The 17,135-nt window shown below is 36.3% G+C and overlaps 1 protein-coding gene across 3 annotated transcripts in view; it reads left to right on the top strand.

Moving 5' to 3' along the window:
* The window catches only part of DPY19L1 (dpy-19 like C-mannosyltransferase 1), a 53,074-nt gene extending 40,922 nt beyond the window's left edge, over positions 1-12,152 (top strand). For 2 of the 3 annotated variants that reach the window (XM_069809287.1, XM_069809299.1), the window contains 5 exons: positions 761-880; positions 6,942-7,116; positions 7,583-7,682; positions 9,045-9,170; positions 10,200-12,152. In XM_069809287.1, coding sequence (XP_069665388.1) covers positions 761-880; positions 6,942-7,116; positions 7,583-7,682; positions 9,045-9,170; positions 10,200-10,356 — 678 coding nt within the window. In that variant the 3' untranslated portion in view covers positions 10,357-12,152. Of the gene's footprint in view, positions 1-760; positions 881-6,941; positions 7,117-7,582; positions 7,683-8,802; positions 9,171-10,199 lie in introns of those variants that run through there. The other variant, XM_069809293.1, reaches the window with a different exon arrangement.
* Positions 12,153-17,135: the final 4,983 nt, after the last annotated feature.

Here is a 17,135-nt window from a genome sequence, read left to right as displayed (position 1 = left end):
TGATTCCTTTACTGGGGTTTCATGTGACAGATAGTGTTAAAATTCTGATTTGAAATATGCCATAATTAAAATAATTCTACATGTGGTTCTTTTAATAAAATGATTCAACAAATATAATCGAATGGCAGCTTTCTTATGTGGTTTCTTTATTTGCAATTAAGTCAGCAAGGACAGTGCAAAAGTTTCTTAACAGCAGTTTATTTGTGGTTTGTGCTCTGAGAGGAATCTCATGCCATTCAAAATATAATAATCGATCAAATAGATAAAAGCACTGACTGCAAAAATGCCTCTGATTTATCACAGCACTTCAGGTAACAAAAATTCAGTGTTAGGAGCGGTGAGTGACATCTCTGATGTTTTTTAACCTTTTTTGAGAATACTAAAGCAAGCTGCCTGTGGTTGTGTGAGTATCAAGGATGATTTTATTTGCTTCTTTCATTTCATACTTAGGCATTTTAGGTATTAAATAGCAAGGATCTTTTGCATAGCTAGCAATTTCTCCAGCTCCTTTTGGTTTTATTGTTAATCTTTATCCTTCCTGTTGTTCCATACCTTAGCATACTACATAGACTTTAGAAAAAAGTTAACAAAGTCCTTACCACTATCTGAAATGTGAAGATCTTTACTTTGACTTGGACTCTTTTTCAGACAAGTTTGTCACTTAAGCTATACTGAAAATGAAGTTGTATGTTTAAGACATAAATGAAAAGTATGCAAATATTATGCTTCTGTATGGTTTGTTTTGGTTTGGTTTTTTCAGCTGGTATACCATGCATTGCAGCTGTTGGCATACAGTGTCCTAGCAATTTTAATCATGAGACTAAAACTGTTTTTGACACCACATCTATGTGTTATGGCTTCCTTGGTGTGTTCAAAGCAGGTAAGGTGTTTTTTTAATCCTGTTGCTATCTCAGTACTTACAGTATTACCCAGATATTTGTCCTAAAGCAAATTTCTGTGTGCGTAATTGCTGAATCTGAGTGTACCATTAAAAATAAACCAGATTATATTGCCTGTCAAAAAATATGGTTCCATTCTCCCCTCTTCCCAAATAAAGCCAATATCTTGTTTTAGGCAACTTGTCCAACTGTATTATTATATGAGTTAATATGCTGTGTATTGAGCTCGAGCACAGGGAGGCATACATTGGATTTTAGTTATTTACACATTTCTGTGCCATTGCAAGTTTTTTATTGACTATTAATTTTATCCAAACAGTGTTTGACTTTGTTTACACTGTGTTTTCACAGCTCTTTAGGGCTTATTGCCTTGCATATTTTTTGTGTATTAATTCTTTCCAGAAGTATAGTTTTGAAGTCTTGCATGTTGAAAACTTCAGCCTCAAGAATCAAGTCATATGCCTAACTCAGATTTAACTTTCCTAGCTTGAAATCATCGATAACACAAACTGTTTCTAGATTTTCTCCAGATATAAAAGATCTTAGAATTGGCTTTCCATGTTTCAGTAACTGTGGTTTTGATAAGTGAATTTGATTGAATCTGTATCTAAGTAGCTGTTTTAGGAGCTTTGTAGTTGCAGCAAAAGTAGGGTAAGCAGTCCTTTGTCTGGGAAGCAGACAGGAAGGTAGATTGAAAACTGGCTGAATGGCTGGGCCCAGAGAGGGGTGATCAGTAGTGTACAAAGTCTGATTGAAGGCCAGTAACTAGAGATGTACCCCAGGGGTCAATACTGGGTCCAATCCCATTCAATGTCCTTTGTTAATGGTCTGGATGATGGGGCGGACTGTACCCTCAGCAAGTTTGCTGATGGTACAAAACTGGGAGGAGTGGCTGGTACACCAGATGGGTGTGCTGCCATCAAGAAGGTCCTCAACAGGCTGGAGAAATGGGCTGACAGGAACCTCATGCAGTTCAACAAAGGGAAGCACCTGGGGAGGAACAGCCGCAGGCACCAGTACATGCTGGGGGCTGCCCAGCTGGAAAGCTGCTTTGCAGAAAAGGGCCTGGAGTTCTGGTGGACACCAAGTTGAACGTGAGCCAGCAACATAACCTTGCTGTGAAGAAGGCCAGTGGTATCCTGGGCTGTCTTACAAGGAGTGTTGCCAGCAGGTTGAGGGAGGTGATCCCCTCTTCAGCACTGGTGAGGCCACAGCTGCAGCACTGGGACTGGTTCTGGGCTCCCCAGTACTAGAGAGGCACAGACATACTGGAGAGAGTCCAGCAAAAGGTCATGAGGGTGATTAAAGGACTAGAGCATTTCTCCTGTGAGGAAAGGCTGAGAGAGCTGGGACTGTGCAGCCTGGAGAAGAGAAAGCTCAGGGGCATCTTATCAATGTGTGCAAATACCTGAAGGAGGGTGCAAAGAGGGCAGAGCCAGGCTCTTTTCAGTGTTGGCCAGTGACAGGACCAGAGGCAGTGTGCACATGCTGAAACACAGGAGGTTCCCTCTGAGCATCAGGAAACACTTTTTCACTGTGAGAGTGACCAGACCCTGGCACAGGTTGCCCAGGGAGGTTGTGGAGCCTCCATTCTTGGACATATTCAAAAGCCATCTGGACATAGTCCTGGGCAACTGGCTCTAGGTGGCCATGCTTGAGCAGGGGGGCTGGACCAGATGACCTTCAGAGGTCCCTTCCAACCTCAACCATGCTGTGATTTTGTAGAAAGTGTTATTTGCATCACGTAAAGTAAGTATCCCCTATTTAAAGAGTGAAAGATTATGACTAATAGTGAGCTGGGCTTACTAACAAGAAAACAATTTGGGAAGATAAGATGGGGAACTCATGAAAATGTCTATATGGAGGACACCACTATGAGGATGAGTGGGAGAAAGAATCCAGTAGTAAGAACTGTTGCGGACATAATACAGAAGAAGGAAAAGAAAAAATATTTGACAGAGTGGGGAAACTAGCAATGGCTGGGGAAGAAAATTAGGATTTTAGTAAGAAACGTAAGTCATTAGGTTTGCTGATGATTGAAAGAATACAAGAGTACCATTACAAAGTTCAGTACTCAAAATCTGGAGTGCCACAACTGACGGTGTGTGTACAACATTGGCTGTCTTGTGCATATGCAGTATGATACAGGCTATAATGCCCAATAAACATTGTTTTTCCCACAATATCTGTGGCTGAAGCCTGTCCTAAAGGTGAATTAGGGTTGTATGGTGAAGGCAGTTACTGTCTGTGGAACATCTAACACTTGTGTCATACAACTGGAAGGTGAGACAGAATTATGCAAAGAGGAGAAAGCTGTTCCTTGTTAAGGCAGCTGAACAAATGATTGTTTCCCAGAAAACAGGATTGCTTCCCTGGATGTTCTTTCATGGAAGGACAGTTCTTTATAATGCTGGACAGGCTACACAGTATCAGTCTGCTTAAATGTCGTGCTCTTCACTTTCTTGATGGCTGATTTGTTACTTGGCATAGGTAGAAGTGCTGAGTGTTTGCCAACATCAAATGAATCTCTACAGTGAACATATAAAATGCTAAAAAAGTGTCAAAAACTATTCAAAAAGTAACTTTATTTATCCACCTTGTAACTGAGTATTGGGACTTAAGAATTTCCTGTACACGTTTGCTATTCTGTAAGGTTCACAGCTGTTATGATATTTCCCAGCTTTTAGTTAGTTGTTGTTGGGGTATTGGTGTCCTCTTAGATGATCTGGCTGTTTAAGTAGTAGCAGTTACACTGTGGTTAAATTTTTGTAAATGAACTTTAACGAGGTGTTTCTGAGTAATTTGAAATGAAATTGCTTTTCACAAGTCAGAAAAGCAAAAAGCAAAAAAAAGTCTTATTTCCTTCTGACATACAACTGCTAGAGAACAATTACAATATAAAGGAGTTGTGTCCAAAGTTAATTTGTTCTTAGTTCTTGTTTTAACTGTGTGTTCCTAGAAGAAAATTGATGGGGTTTTCTACCCTGTTATTGAAAATTTTTTATAGAAGTTAGCCTCTACATGGCAAATTAGTAAAAGTTTTCAGCTGGTGATCTTTTTCTTTCTTTTTTTAAAGCACCTGAGTAATGGCACTACAGTAAGTCATCCTGGCTCATTGTGTTTTTTTGTTTTAGTACTGCAACTAAGGTCATCAGGCCAGTTAATGAAAACTGGTGCTTATGGTGATCATTGTGGTTTAGATCTTAGAGGATGCTACATGTTATCACTGTGTAAATATTGGAAGAAGGACAGGCTCAGAGTATTCTATCAATATTTTCTTCTGTATCCAACTGTGTTTTGGCCCTTTGGTTGTTCTGCTGTTTCCTATGGTTGTAGAGTGAGAGTAGGCTTCTCAAGAAGCTACAAATGCAGATGAGAACCTCTGCTGGAAGCTGCCCTAGTTGGACCAGATGGCTTGGGTCCAGTGACCTTTTCTTCCTCCTTTGCAGATTCATGGAGGCATAGTTGGCTTGAGAGAAGTAGGTCTTGAATGCTAGGGAAGGTAAGGATTTAGATTCCTGCAGTTTGGACAGTTGTTCTGTGCAGAAGACGATAAATGACTAGCTGCCCCAGGTAATAAGGCCTGTGATTATCCTGGTCCCGGCTTGGGCCTTAGGAGAGAGAAGTACGTACCTGTGTTCAAGAGCACCCAACTTTAGGTGAACGATGTAAGTAAAAATAAAATTAATTCCCTTGTCTCGTTATCAGCGAAGGTTCTTTTGCCTGTTCAGCATGTTCCCTAGGTTGGTGCTGATTGATACCTGTAAAAGACAAGCAGAATTTTTTCTGGTCTGACTGATGTACTCTTTCTTTAGTAGGGAGCAGCTCATAATCTTCCAGGTAATACATGACTGGCTTCAGCATGAGAGAGAAACACTGGCTCATAAGGCTGTTAAGCTGCTGTGGATCAGACCACTTCTAAGACTGCTCTGACTTAAGCAAGCAAGGGGATAAGAAAACTGCTTATTTTTTGGTAGGGTCAGGAAAATATCAAGTGGTTTTTAGTGAGCTTCTTCTGTCATACTGGCTGCTGAGCAGAAGTAGTATTTTGAGGTTGAAAAATCTGACTGTGTATACAATACTGATTCAGAAGAATTGCTGCAATGGAGGGAGATGAGAAAGGGAATGGGACTTGTGACCAAACAATTGATTAACACTTGGTACCTTTATCATTATGTAAAGTTTTAGGTGTTTGCATAAAGGGTAAGTTAATAAGCAACAATTTGTTTTTACAGATGCCAGAAAAATTTAAGCAAATTTAACATATGCAGTTACCTTATTGTAATTGAGGTCAACACTATCCTTTCCTCTAGCAGACCATGGAAGTTTACCTGCAGTGTTTTTTTAGTATAACTGATTTATTTTGAGGCTATAGCTAGATAATGTGTTAATCAGCTGCCTTTCAAAATATACTCTTTTATTAGTGAACAGTCAGCCTGAGATGAACATTTATAACACATTATAACACAAACGAAAAATGAAAAAATAGGCAAAAGACATACTGGAATTATTCTGCAAATGGAAAGGGAATTTTGTATGTTGTGTTCTTTCAGCCCGTTGTATGAATCTGTGTACTTTCTGTTACCTCAGTGTTGCAGCTTGTGGCACCTGATGGACAATAAAAATGATAACTATTTACATCCACACATTTATTTCCTCTTTCTGTTCGAAGGAATTACACTGTCCTGAGCGGAAATTTTGAAAGCAAAGAAAAATAGCTGGAGAAAGACTTAATGTATTAATTTGGCAAAACCAAATAAAAAAACCTTAGATCAATATAAAAACCACATGAGGAACAGCATCCCATAAAAGAAATGCTTCTTTTGTGTTGCATAGATGTTCAGCCATTCTAGGGTCTTTATGTAAACAAAATAGTGGTAAATTTAGATACTTTGAACATTAATGAGGTTTTATAAAAGTATGATAGGAATGTGATTTTCTTGGATTTGAAAAGCCATGGAAATCAATAAAGAATTCTAAAGTTCTAACATGTTCTTGAAGTGAGATTTTTGCAACTATTGGTAAAAAGGAGGTTTGCTCATGTAAAGTAGTAAATTAATTCGTTTCCCTTTATCCTTCTAGACCTTCACAGTGGTCAGGCATATTTGGTATATTAAATTTCCCTGGATGGTATTGCTGTTCTTGCTAGAGTGTTCAGCAAGTCTTTGAGGATGAGAGTAGAGTGCACTGTATTTTTGGAGACGTGTCTTGAGGGGTTTAATAATCTAAAGTAGTTAACAGTTATTTTATAACAAAGATAACATACACTATCTAATTGGTGTAGTCAGCCTAGTGGGAGGTTTTACTGTGAAACTTTATCGTTTCATGTTTTAAATACGGTTCATTCAGAGTATCTTTACCCATTTTTTTTTTAATTATTTAGTGCAGGTTTGATATTTTTGAAATGTGAAGCCTTCTAATTAACAAAAGCTTGGGGAAAAAAAAGTAATTCTTTGTTTTATTTATGGTTTAGGTCAGATATGGATGAGATAAAGTATTCTTGCTCAAACTAAACTTCAGCATAGCAAATTTGGTACTACTTTTTTCTTAACTACCCATTTCACTTATTGATGAGTATTTGCTTAGACCCTCCAGCAAACTATTTTTAGGCAAAAATGCTAAGGGCCATCTTTTTCAGTTCAAGAAAGGGAAGAGTAGGATATAAAGCAACATTAACCTTATATCCCCAAAGTCTGCTTTTCTGATATGTTTTTGGAAGTTTGCAGTACAATCTCTAATCCATATACTATAGCTAGAAACTCTTGATATAAATAGATAAAATACTGTAAAAGTGCAGTTAGGATTACTGAATCATCTTTACTTGCAGAATTTGACATTTGAACTACAACTTTAAAAGCTGCATTAATGTCAATTTTGAATACTTCTCATGAGGTCTCACTGAAGTTCAGTGGAGAAGCAATAGCAGAGATGTTTCATATTGTAATATATGTTTGGTTCCTTATAGAGAAATAAAAAATGAATTGTGCTGTGTACAACATTATAGAATTGTTGTCTAGAAATTAATCAATTCTTGCATTTCAGTTGTTTGGATGGCTCTTCTGTAAAATCCAGCCCAAAACATTGGTCTTTGCTATTTTAGCATTGATGGCAATAGAGGGATCAGCAAACCTTCAAACTCAGTGGAACATCATGGGAGAATTTAGCAATTTGCCACAGGAGGAACTCTTAGAGTGGATAAAAGTCAATACCAGACAAGGTAAACTGTTCAATAATGTATGTATGTGTGTTGTGGTTGCACTTGTCCTTTTACTGAAATGAGTAAAAGTGTCGGAAAATTAGCTGGAAAGCAGTTACCTTTTTAGCAGGAAAATGCTTTCAAGCTGAAGTGGACTGAGATTTTATTGGTCATTTAACAATGGTGTAAGAAGTGACAAAAACTTGTTGTCATAATGAGTATGTTATTTTACCCATTCAAGAAAAAATAAGATGTATTCCATCTCTGTTCTTAGATGTTTAGTTATCTAATGACTTTTATTAAGTTCAAGGTTTAAAAAAAAATAAATGCATCTCCTGTTGGTGCCATGTAAGGCCTTTTCAAAAAGAGCACCCTACCCTCTTTATATGTTTTTCTACAGGATTACTGTTTAGATATTTGACAATTGCTTCTTTGCTTTTACTGCTTGATTCTTCATTTCAAACATGCTTTTCGTTCTGTATTTCAGATGCAGTTTTTGCAGGAGCGATGCCTACAATGGCAAGTGTTAAATTGTCTACACTTCGTCCTATTGTAAATCATCCTCACTATGAAGATGCAGGATTAAGGTAAATTTTAAAGTTGAGGATTTATTTTTATTTGCTACTGATTCTCTTAATGCTGGTAATACAAAATAGGAATGGCATCGTGTTACATTGTAAAATTTGTTAAAACCCCATAGAACTTGATTTGTTACTTTAGTCACATTGAAAACACATGCAGTATTTCTTCAGGATTTGTATTCCTCAGAAAGGATGTACTGTAGGATAGATATGGCTTCAAACTTACATAAAAAAAAATCAGACTATAACTATGGAATTCGAATTAATGTGTACTATTATATCCTTTCTTCATTCTAGTTACTCCTGACATTGTAGACAGACTTGATTTTTTTTCTCAAGATAGCCAGTTTAGTTATTCCTATTAGCTTTCTGTGATTGGTTGCCATTTTTTTCATGATAATATATCTAATTATTTTGTAATGGAATTACTGAGTTTTGTACTTTGTCATTTTCAAAATCAGGAAATTTTTCTAAATTGAAATTTATTTATCTGAAAAGGTCATGAATTTCTTTTTTTGATTTTAATATCATAACATAATTTTTTGGTAATTTGGTAAAACTGGTTTAAAAAAAAAAAACAAGAAAACAACAAGATAGAGAGGGATAAAGGAGATAAGGAGGGGATTCATTTTACATGCCTTATGTCTTTAGTTCTGTGTCTGGCATTAACTGGCTTTAAGTTTTGGTCAGCCCTGAATTGGTCAGGCAGTTGGACTAGATGATCGCTATAGGTCCCTTCCAACTCAAATATTCTATTCTAATATAACTACAAAAATATAGGACAGGGCATGTTTGGGGAAAATAAGCTAGAGGTGATACAGTATCAGAAAATGAATGGGAATCAACAACGTCATGCTTTGCACAATCAAAGGAGGATAATACTGGGTAATATAAACAGGATCATGGTTTACAGGGGATGATTTTGCTTGATTCAGGATAGGCAGCCATCAGGTCTTGCACTTTGCATTTTAAAAAGTCTGAACAAGGGCAATGAGTATGACCTTTTGCGGAGAGACTTGGCAGATGATTTCTTCTGATTGCCTCCAGTCCAAGCAAGGTTGTTTCTAGCCTTGACTATTATATGGTGAATACATTGCTTTGACATCTTTACATTTTCTGTTCACAGTGACCATGGATCTTGTGACAAAGTTGTCTCCTGCTACAGAAAATCAAAGGGCTGTATGCATTTTTCTTGGAGTCGTTATATTTGTGAAGAAATAATCACATTAAAGCAAATGGCACTATTAATTTAAACTTTGTTTAGCCTAGTTGTCCTATGAAATAAAAAGCCTTCCTGTCTAGTATAAAGTTAAAGCTTACGTTTTCATTCTGTGTTGCTAGCTAACTTTTACATTTCTGTTTTTGAAGGGCCAGAACTAAAGTAGTGTATTCCATGTACAGTCGAAAACCTGCAAAAGAAGTAAAAAGAGAATTGATAAAACTAGGAGCTAATTACTACATTCTGGAAGAGTCATTGTGCGTAAGCAGAAAAAAGTGAGTAATCTCTCTCTTTCTCACAAGAATGATATGCTGCTCAAATATGTAGTCTAAGATTCATATCAAGTACTAGTTTTGAAATGCTGATCTGTGATTTATTAAGTATCCAAAATACATTTTTGTCCAGTGTCTCCAGATACTAATAAGTATAGTTAACTTTACCCACATTAGCAGCCTTGTGGTCTTTGTGTGCACATGAAAAGCTGTGTTGTATGTATTTTTAAACTTCACTGTAAAATACAGAATTGATTCACAAAGGAAACAAGTCATTATTCTGTGATGGCAAGAACAGATGTGTGTGTATAATGAAAGCCTAGTATGAATAAAAAATGCAGAGTAAAAGATAGTTTGAACACCAAAATATTATGACCATTGCTGGTCACTGAAAATTTTGTCGCATTTAAGCTGTGGCTTTTTTGTTTTGTTTTTTTTGTTTTTTCCTGTCTCTCCAATTTTTGGCCTTTAGAACACAGTTTGGATTGTTTATTTTATTTTCTTTGCATTTAGAATAAAGTGAAATGAATCTGTTTTATTTCTTTGCTCTTATCTTTGACAAAATTAGGAAATTCTCAGTAATTCTAACTTCAAAAGATAACTGTTGGTTCTGTGCCTTTAGTAAAAAAGCAAGGAGTTACTACTTTTTTTTCTTAAAAGGTGTGTTATTTCCTGAGTTTTCTTTCAAAATGTTACAAGTGTGAACATCACCCTCCATTTTATAGGAAGTTTTAAGGGTCCCTGGTAATGTATATTGTATAATTTGAGTTGTTTTATATGCCTCCTCCTCCAAATTAATTCTTTCTAATAATGTAACCACAAAAGCAGACAAATTTTACACATTCTCCAATTACTACTATATGTATTGATTTTGTAATCTGATAAGAATTTCTAGTATAAAGAAAAACTTAAAAAAATATAGATAGCACAATCAAGTATTCATGGTGGGGGGTTAAAAAACTGAGTTCAGCAAGCTGTATGTTTTTTGATGGCATTTCTTCATTTCTCTTTTCGTATTCATATGTTTTCCAGGCCTGGTTGCAGTATGCCTGAAATTTGGGATGTCGAAGATCCTGCTAATAGCGGCAAAATTCCTTTATGTACCCTTATGAGCAAGGATTCCAGGCCATATTTCATCACAGTATTTGAAAATAGCAATTACAGAGTCCTGAAGGTTCTAAAGGAGTAACATCTCAGTGCAAAGAACCATCAGTCTTTCAACTTTTTAAACTAGTAACTAGAAGAATTCTAAATCAGAAATACCTTTTCTACTAGACTTAAGATGGAAAAATGTGTATTTTATTTTTTACCATTTTAAGTGAATTCTGATTATAGAAATATCTTAAACCTAACAGTTTGGATTTCTATTTTGGGGTCAGTCCCTTGAGATTTGCTATGCAAATGATTATATGTTTGCACATTTTGTTTAACACTGAATCAGAAAGAGTTAAAAGTAGCTATGGAAAGTAACTCCATTCTCAAAACCAATAATATTGTGAAATGGGACTGTCAGAATGTCTTAGCAAAGCAAGTTTGTTTAAAGCTTTGGTGCTAGCAGCTAGGAACAAAAGGAATGGTGCTATAGCATCTGGCGTCACATTTCTCATGTCACTTTCATTACCCATCTTCCTTCTGGACAAGGTGATACTAGAAATTCTCTTAAGAGTCATGTAGTTTCACTAGTCGTCTGAAAGAAATTTTTTTTCTTTGAGAGGATCACTTTGGATCACTTTAACACATGCTTTTAAGCTTGCTCTTGAAATGGAAAAGTTTGTAGGCAGACTTGAAACTTCATTATTTAGGTGCATGTTCTTGGAATCTTACTGATATTAAAAAAGACTAATAAGGGTAATATTTGGAGTGAGCAATAGTTTAGCTTCTCAGTGTCCAAGGATTTTTAGCATTCTTATGCATTCAGAATAAGCTGGCATAATATATGTGAAGTTTTTAAGGGAAAATGCTTTATTCAGGAAAAATCTGTCATAGCCTTAGAAAGATAGTAAATAAATCCTTCACTGCCTTAACTAGACCTTCAGCGCCTAACTTGATAAGAAATTACTTGCAAAATTTATGCCCTATTTTCTTTCCTCATGTATTAGATCCTGCCTGGATTTTATCAGCAGCATTAAAGAAAAATGAGATTTAACCATAACTGTGATATGGGTATAGTCAATTGTTTGGGTATAATTGCTCTGACAATATTAGACTGGTTCTGTAGTTTTTCTGTCATCTTAGTGTCACGTCAATATAGGTAATAAAGAATTTAGAGAATTCACTTTCCGAGGACACCCTTTAGTTGTTTAACTGACTTGATAGAACTTTTATATGTTTATTGCCATTGGGAAGTATCACAGTCAGTTGTGATTCTACAGTATAAGACTTCTAAAGTCTAGTGCTTCTCTGTGTATCATTCATGTTTTGGTTTTGTTTTGGCTTGTTGTTTTTTCTTTTTTTGTGTGGTTTTTGTTGGTGGTGGGTTTTGTTTTGTTTTGGTTGGTTTTGGGTTTGGGTTTTTTTTTTTGTTCAGCCATCAGTCTATTGATATGACTGGTCTTTTTAGCCCTAATAGCATCTAGCAATATTAGGTGCTGTGGGAATATCATCCATCACACCTATAACAGTATCAAATAAATGGGAACCTATGATAAAGTAGTAGTGTAACAACTGATCAGTATTCTAAGACTTCTTTTTTTAAAATCTGTTTTATTGAGAGGGTGAGGGAGAATGGCTGAAAATGCATTAGCTTTTTAACTTTTACAGAATAGATTTTGGAAAAATTTCTATAAGGAAACTATCACAAAAAGGGCTTTTGGGAAGTCACTTTTTAAAATGTTAATTGAATTCAAAGCAGCAGGAAAAAAATCTTTATATAAACATTGTGACTAGTGTTACAGCACAAAAAGGTACTGTATTTTTATGAAGTTTATGCCAACTGTTGACATGTACTTATGTGGTTAAATAAAAAAGAAAAAGATGGAAATTGTTCTCATGTTTCTGATGGATGTTGTATTTCTGCTCTAATGTCTATTAAACTGAAGTTTAATACAGTTGCCACAGCAGGTACGATTGAAGCTGAACCCTCAACTAAACAATGCGCGGAAGTGCTTCAGGTAATTAAACCAAACTCACACACCTCTTTCTGGCCTTCTTTTTATTTGGAATATCAGTGCAGGAATATGTGAAAAGACAGTGAGAAAAGATCAAATAACTATTTACAAGCAAAGTGAACTTGGAAGGCAGTTCAAAATTACTCTCTTTTTGTTCTAGTTTCTCAACTCAGGTAGTCAAGAATGAAGCCCAAATACTGGTAGAATGAAGAAACATTTTAAACTTAAGGTTCAAAGATGTACTTTAGTAAAAATGTTCCTCATTTGATGAGGAGGCTGTTGTGGCTGAGTACACGGCCAGAGACTGTTTGTAAATTTTCAGCTTATGTTGAGTGATATTATAGTGTCCCTCTCTTTGAACTGGTCTTAAACCCCCCAAATTGTCATCTAATGTTGAGATGATACAATCCAGTAATGGAAAAATGAAGTAAAAAAAAAAATGCAATATATGATTGTGGGGAAGAAACGTGGGAATTCTTGAATTGGGTATATCATGTTATGAATTTCTTGTCATCTCAGTAATTTGCTTTCGATTCCAAAGGAAAAAATTTGAGTTTAAATAATACACCATTTTACACATAGGAGCACCTTGTTAACATTATGCTTGTCACTGCAACTTGAACCAGAAAATGGAAGTTTGAGATTTCTTAGCTCTCACTAAAGTTGTTTTTCCCTTTGCAAGATCCTAATCAATAAATCTGTAACTCAAGTAAGTTAATTTTTAAATATGCACTGGCCTTGATGTAATTTTGGCACAGGACTGGGATACTTAAGTATCTGAAAACAGTTTCTAATTACATTCTAGTAATATTGGATTGTATAGATTTGTTTGTTGGAATCTGAAATATTGCTAGCTTTGAGTGCAGTAAATTTCTTCAGTACAATGGGCACAATTACAATTCGGTATCAAACTTTTGGTAGTTGTGCAAACTGTAATATTTAGCGTGGAGACCAAATGAGGCACCTTTGTGAAACAAAGATATTAAGTCCTGTTCACTACTGCCTTGCACTTCTTCATTCTCATCTACCATTTTAAAAAAATGCCTTTGCTTTTGCCTTTTTTTGTAATTCAGCTTAAACAGTGAAACTAAATCAGTATGTATTTCTTGGATTTTTATGATTAAGACACTGAGTTCCACAACACAGGACTCGCTCCAAGTGAAGTAAGGAAAATTCCTTCAGCAAAAGCAAGTATGGAAGGAAGAGTACAAACACAGGGTTGTTGGAAATCGGCATTGTTGAAAGCAGTTACAAAATGCTAATGAGGGCTTGGGACCTGTGTTTTCAAATTGCATTGTTGTCTAGTTTCTATAAATGCTGTTGATTCACCTAGGTTACATAATGTGAAGGACTGCAGTAAACCAACATATTTTTAAACCCAAAAGAATAAGGTGCTTCTGAGTTGTTTGAGCAGCTGGACGAAGGAATCCAAATACTAACTGATAGTAGTGCTTTTCTATGTAAGCTTTATTGTTATACTAAGAAGTAGGATGGCAGATGTGGTGTGAAAGGAAGACTTTACTGTTTGAAAACTAGTAAGAGTTTAGATGTTAAGGAATAGTTACACTTTTTGTGAAATTAAGACTGGGGACCTAACGGCATGCAGAACTTCTAAATCTGAACACTGGTCAGCTGTGCAGGAATTGCTTGGGCAGTGAACCTCTCAGTACTGTGATAAACAAATTCTCAGCTGTAGCTATATTACATAAGCACTTCTATTTCAGTACAAAGTCAAACATTATGATACACTGTCTGTAGCAGAGCTTTAAGCTGACCTGTTGGGTTGGAGCAGAGGAGTAGCAGGATTTACAGGGTTAGGCAGAATCTCTATCCTCAGCAAATTGGCTTGTTTCTGACCTTGTGCTGTAATTGTCTATTATTGACTAAATTTATATAATGTCTAAAATTGTCAGTTGCTTGAGTGGGTTCATCATGTAGTAGTTTGACAACTTCATTACTTCCTATTACAGCATGTATAGAACATTTATTGCCAATAGATCATGAGATACGGATAGAACACCTAGAGTGAATGAATAATACTGGTTTCATATCTGGCTGAGGACTCAGGCAGGATCTCTGTGGCCAGTCTTCCACCCTGTCAAGATTATCAATATCTAAATTGAATCTTGAGTGCAAGCAGCACTTGTTTTGCCTGTATGGCAGGAAGGACAAGATCTAGCTTTTAGCCTGAAGAATATGAAAACGCTTACTGGATCTCATTTAAAGGTAATCCTGAGCCTGCAACAGGACAACTTCTAAAGGAAAAACCTCTGATGTTCATCTGAAAGGAAACAAGTCACTCGAGTTCATTCTTCAGGCTTGACCACACTTACTTTCAAAGCCAGTGCACCAAATTCTTACTTTCATTACTAATTGCTGTGTTTACACCCCTGAGCAGTTATCAACTTCATGTTACTGAGCAACTGGATGCTCAGCTTCTCTGACTATGAGTCCCTAGAGTGTCTTAGGATGCAGTTAGCAAACATTATTTGCAAGCCATTGGTGTTTTGCTGTAGGTATCTGCCCGAGTTCTGCAAAATATGCTAGCCTCTTCGGAAGTACTGGCTTTTATAGTTTAACTATTTCTAAAAATCCAACGGGTTTTTTTCTTAACTAAAGAGAGGTAGCAAAGACTGAAAATACCCGAGAGTAGGATGCCTCCTATTTTTTTCCTGAATTAGCTTTATGATGGTGCTTGAATTGCTGCCTTGCTTTTCTTTGATTTTGATTATGAAAATACAATGCATCTGTATTTGGAGAAGTTTACCTTCCACTGCTCATAAAAGTAGGCTAAAGTTAGAATCAAGCTTAGTAGCTGGGTAGAGTAGAAATTTTCATATTCCTGAAGTATTTCAAAGGCCATTCAACTCAAAGCACAAATTATGTAACAGCACTAGGAGTAGATGTTTTCCTTAACCATAGTTTTCTTTGCTCTTGGTCCTTGCCGGATTTAGTTGCAATTATCACGCTACAGGCTGCTGCACATAGCATCTTTGATTTGATACTTTTTGGCCATTTTTGTGTTATTACATAATTTTAAAGGAATAAATATTTTGAGAAGGGAGAAATGGTAACAAGATGATCAAAAGTAAGTTGTATTCCATTACTTCATTCAGCACTTTAATCTTAGAGTTTACTACCCTCAATGCTTAAAATCAATCAAGTGTTACTCAGCAAGTGGTGCTGTCAGAATCTGTAAGTAATTTTTAAACTAATGAGGTCTTGGCTATTTACTTGAATAGTTGCAGGTTTGTTTCATCTGTTAGGGTTTTTGCCTGAAATAAAAAGGGATTGTAAAGATGCCTTTGAATTAGGAGCCTGTGGCATGTATTGCCTTCCTTTGAACGCTCAATGTGCAACTGAATTGATAATTGAATTTAGAAGGAAACCTGTCAGCACTGATGGTTGTTTTGTAAGGTTGTCCTTACACATGAGGAAGTAGTGAAGCAATAAAGTTCCAGTTGAAATAAATTGAAAAGCATAAAGGTTTTGCAATATCAAGGTGCAGCAGGACTGCTGAACAGAAACATGGTTTCCATAAAGTCAGACTGTATTTGCAATGTTTTTTCTGGGTTTTTTGGTTTGGGTTTTTTTGTTGGTTTTTTGGTTGTTTTTCTTGTTGTTTTTCCCCTGTGTTCTATTTCATCTTACTCTGTTTCACTTTGATGCTGGGAAATGGGATAAAACTGAACAGAATAGAATTGAGGTAAATTGCATAGCTGAAACTAGGAAGGTGTTTGTATTTTCCAAATGTGACCTGTTTTTCTAAACCTTGTCAAAATGCTTGGCTTATGCCAACAAACTAGGTGATGGAAGCTGTCTGTATTGGCTGGTGTTCCTCTACTAGGGCAGTCTGTCATCATTCTCCATTGCTCTGCAATTCATTTATTAATGAGTTAAAAAGAGCCTGGGCTTACTACAAGGTTAAACCTGGAGTATACATTGTCATCCAGACCTCACAGAAAGGGTAACAAGCACAGCTGGAGGAAAAAAAACCAAACCCACACCTGTCATTTGTGTTTGTTTATATGGTCTGAAAATAACTTTCTTGGCTACAAATTCCATATGTAGCAGATCGCAACTCATTTCTGTGACACAGGTACTCATCGCAGTGTACTACCAAGGGCATGCCATGTGGTGCTGTAGTGATAGGAACCGAAGTGGATGTATCGCAGCTGTGATCAGACCATGTTATCTTCTGTGTGGTCTAGAACTAGTGATCTAGTAGGAGCTGGATTTATTTTTAGTGAAGAGTAAGTGTGTTGCTACTAACCTAATCAGCAAATCTAGAAGTGTGTTTTACTGAAGAATTAATTCAAGCTGCTATGAATCAGAATAACATCTGTGTTAGGTCATGGTGGTTTGGCCAAGTTTCCCGTGCTTTGACTGCAACTTCAGAGCACTTTGGACAAATGTCATATACTGTGTCATGGTGTAATCCTTCGAAAGGAGTGTAATTTAATCTGTCTACTATATGGAGCCAAGTAGAAGAGCACAGAGGAGGCACACTGGACATTAAAGAACTTCCTGCTATAGCTGCTGCATTGAATATACTCTTATTTATTACCAATTTTATAGAAAACTATCTAGAATTAGGATGCTTCTCAAGGTTGCAGCAGAAAAATGAGGGATTATTGGGATTGTTAATCACTGGGAACAAAATGAACAAACTTTAGCACAAAAGAGGTGAAGGTGAAGGAATGGCTTTTCAAAAGTTGTGAATGATTTTGTGTGCCTTCATTCTAGGCTGTGCAGTCGTGGTCCAACTTCCAGGAAGAAATACTGGTTGATTCGGTCACTCAGAATTGGCTACTTGAAGCAAATCTTTAACCCTCAGATCTTGTTTAAAAGAAATGGATAG

Source organism: Haliaeetus albicilla, chromosome 2 (assembly GCF_947461875.1).
Source record: "Haliaeetus albicilla chromosome 2, bHalAlb1.1, whole genome shotgun sequence".
NCBI classification, from domain to species: Eukaryota; Metazoa; Chordata; class Aves; order Accipitriformes; family Accipitridae; genus Haliaeetus; species Haliaeetus albicilla.
The sequence above is the reverse complement of the archived record's forward strand: the minus strand, read 5'-3'. Positions and strand labels throughout refer to the sequence as shown.